This window comes from Chinchilla lanigera, unplaced genomic scaffold (assembly GCF_000276665.1).
Source record: "Chinchilla lanigera isolate Chin_1 unplaced genomic scaffold, ChiLan1.0 scaffold00080, whole genome shotgun sequence".
NCBI lineage: Eukaryota > Metazoa > Chordata > Mammalia > Rodentia > Chinchillidae > Chinchilla > Chinchilla lanigera.
This window is the reverse complement of record NW_004955481.1, coordinates 4,320,399-4,321,570: the sequence shown is the minus strand read 5'-3', so window position 1 is coordinate 4,321,570 and position 1,172 is coordinate 4,320,399. Positions and strand designations below refer to the sequence as shown.

The 1,172-nt window shown below is 50.5% G+C and overlaps 1 protein-coding gene across 2 annotated transcripts in view; it reads left to right on the top strand.

The window, feature by feature from the left end:
- The first annotated feature begins 587 nt into the window (after positions 1–587).
- The window catches only part of Eral1 (Era-like 12S mitochondrial rRNA chaperone 1), a 5,845-nt gene continuing 5,260 nt past the window's right edge, over positions 588–1,172 (top strand). For both annotated transcript variants that reach the window (XM_005402709.2, XM_013503383.1), the window contains exon 1: positions 588–904. In XM_005402709.2, coding sequence (XP_005402766.1) covers positions 622–904 — 283 coding nt within the window. In that variant the 5' untranslated portion in view covers positions 588–621. The remainder of the gene's footprint in view (positions 905–1,172) is intronic.

Here is a 1,172-nt window from a genome sequence, read left to right as displayed (position 1 = left end):
TGTTTATAGCGGGGAAAGCTGGGGAAAGCTGCTCAACCGGAACGCCGAGCAAGAGACCATTCCTCACTTGAGGCTAGCAGACATCAAAAGCTACAGGAGGCTGCTGCCGACCCCTAGGCGGAGACAAAATTGGAATGGAAAAGAATTCTACAGGTCTGAGAATAGAAAACGAAAACAAAAACAAAAACAAAAACAAAAACAAAAACAAAAACAAAAACACACTTAAGGTCACAGATGGTATGCCTACGCCTGTTCTTCCCCTGGAACCAAGGGTTTCTCTTGATCTGTACCCCGCACCGCGCGCTAAGAGGCTGCGTTCTGTCGCTTGGCCTCCTGGGAGATGTAGTCCTTCAGGAGCCAGGGCTAGAAGGACTTTTTAACAAAACTTTGAAGAAGAAAATACGTTATGTATGGAAGTCCCAAACTTTCATCATTCTAAATAGTACATGTTTCCCTTTTTTCAGCCTCTATTAGTCTCTCCAGCTGTTAGTCTCCTTCTCCGCCTCCAACATCCCGGGCATCTCTGTTCTGTTTGGGCCTATCTAGCTCTCTACTTGCTCGTTTGTCCGCCACTCCGTCCAATCATAATTGCCCTCACTCCCAGAGTGCTTTGCGGCTGTAATGGCTGCTCCCAGCCGATACGGGGCTGGTTTTGTTCGGTTGGTGTTAGGGGTCTGGCACCTGGGCCCTCGCGCTCCGAGGGAATGGGAAGCCCCTCTCCATTCACTCTTAGGCTGCCAAAAGAGGTTCTTGTCCTGTACGGTGGGCACCTCTTTCTCTGGTCCCCGCCTGGCTTCGGCCTCTCGAAGTTACAGCCAGGGCTCAGCCCTGGACCGCTTCCTCGGATTCCCTCAGACCAACAATTCGCCGACTCCTGGCGTCCCTGCAGTATCCATGTACAGAGGTAAAGAGCTCCAGCAGGTTTTCCCGGGACTCACGGTTTTGGCACTGAAAGTCGCCTATGGGGAAATACAGTCTCTGGTGATACTATCTTTGGCCCTGTTTTATAGAAAACGAATTTGAGAACGGATATAGTGGTGCACTCCTGTAATCCCAGCACTCAGGTGACTGAGGCAGGAGGATCGTTGCGAGTTCAAGACCAGCCTGGGCTACAAAGTGAGCTCAAGGCCAGCTGAAACTGCATAGCGAGACCCTGTCTCAAAAAAAACAAA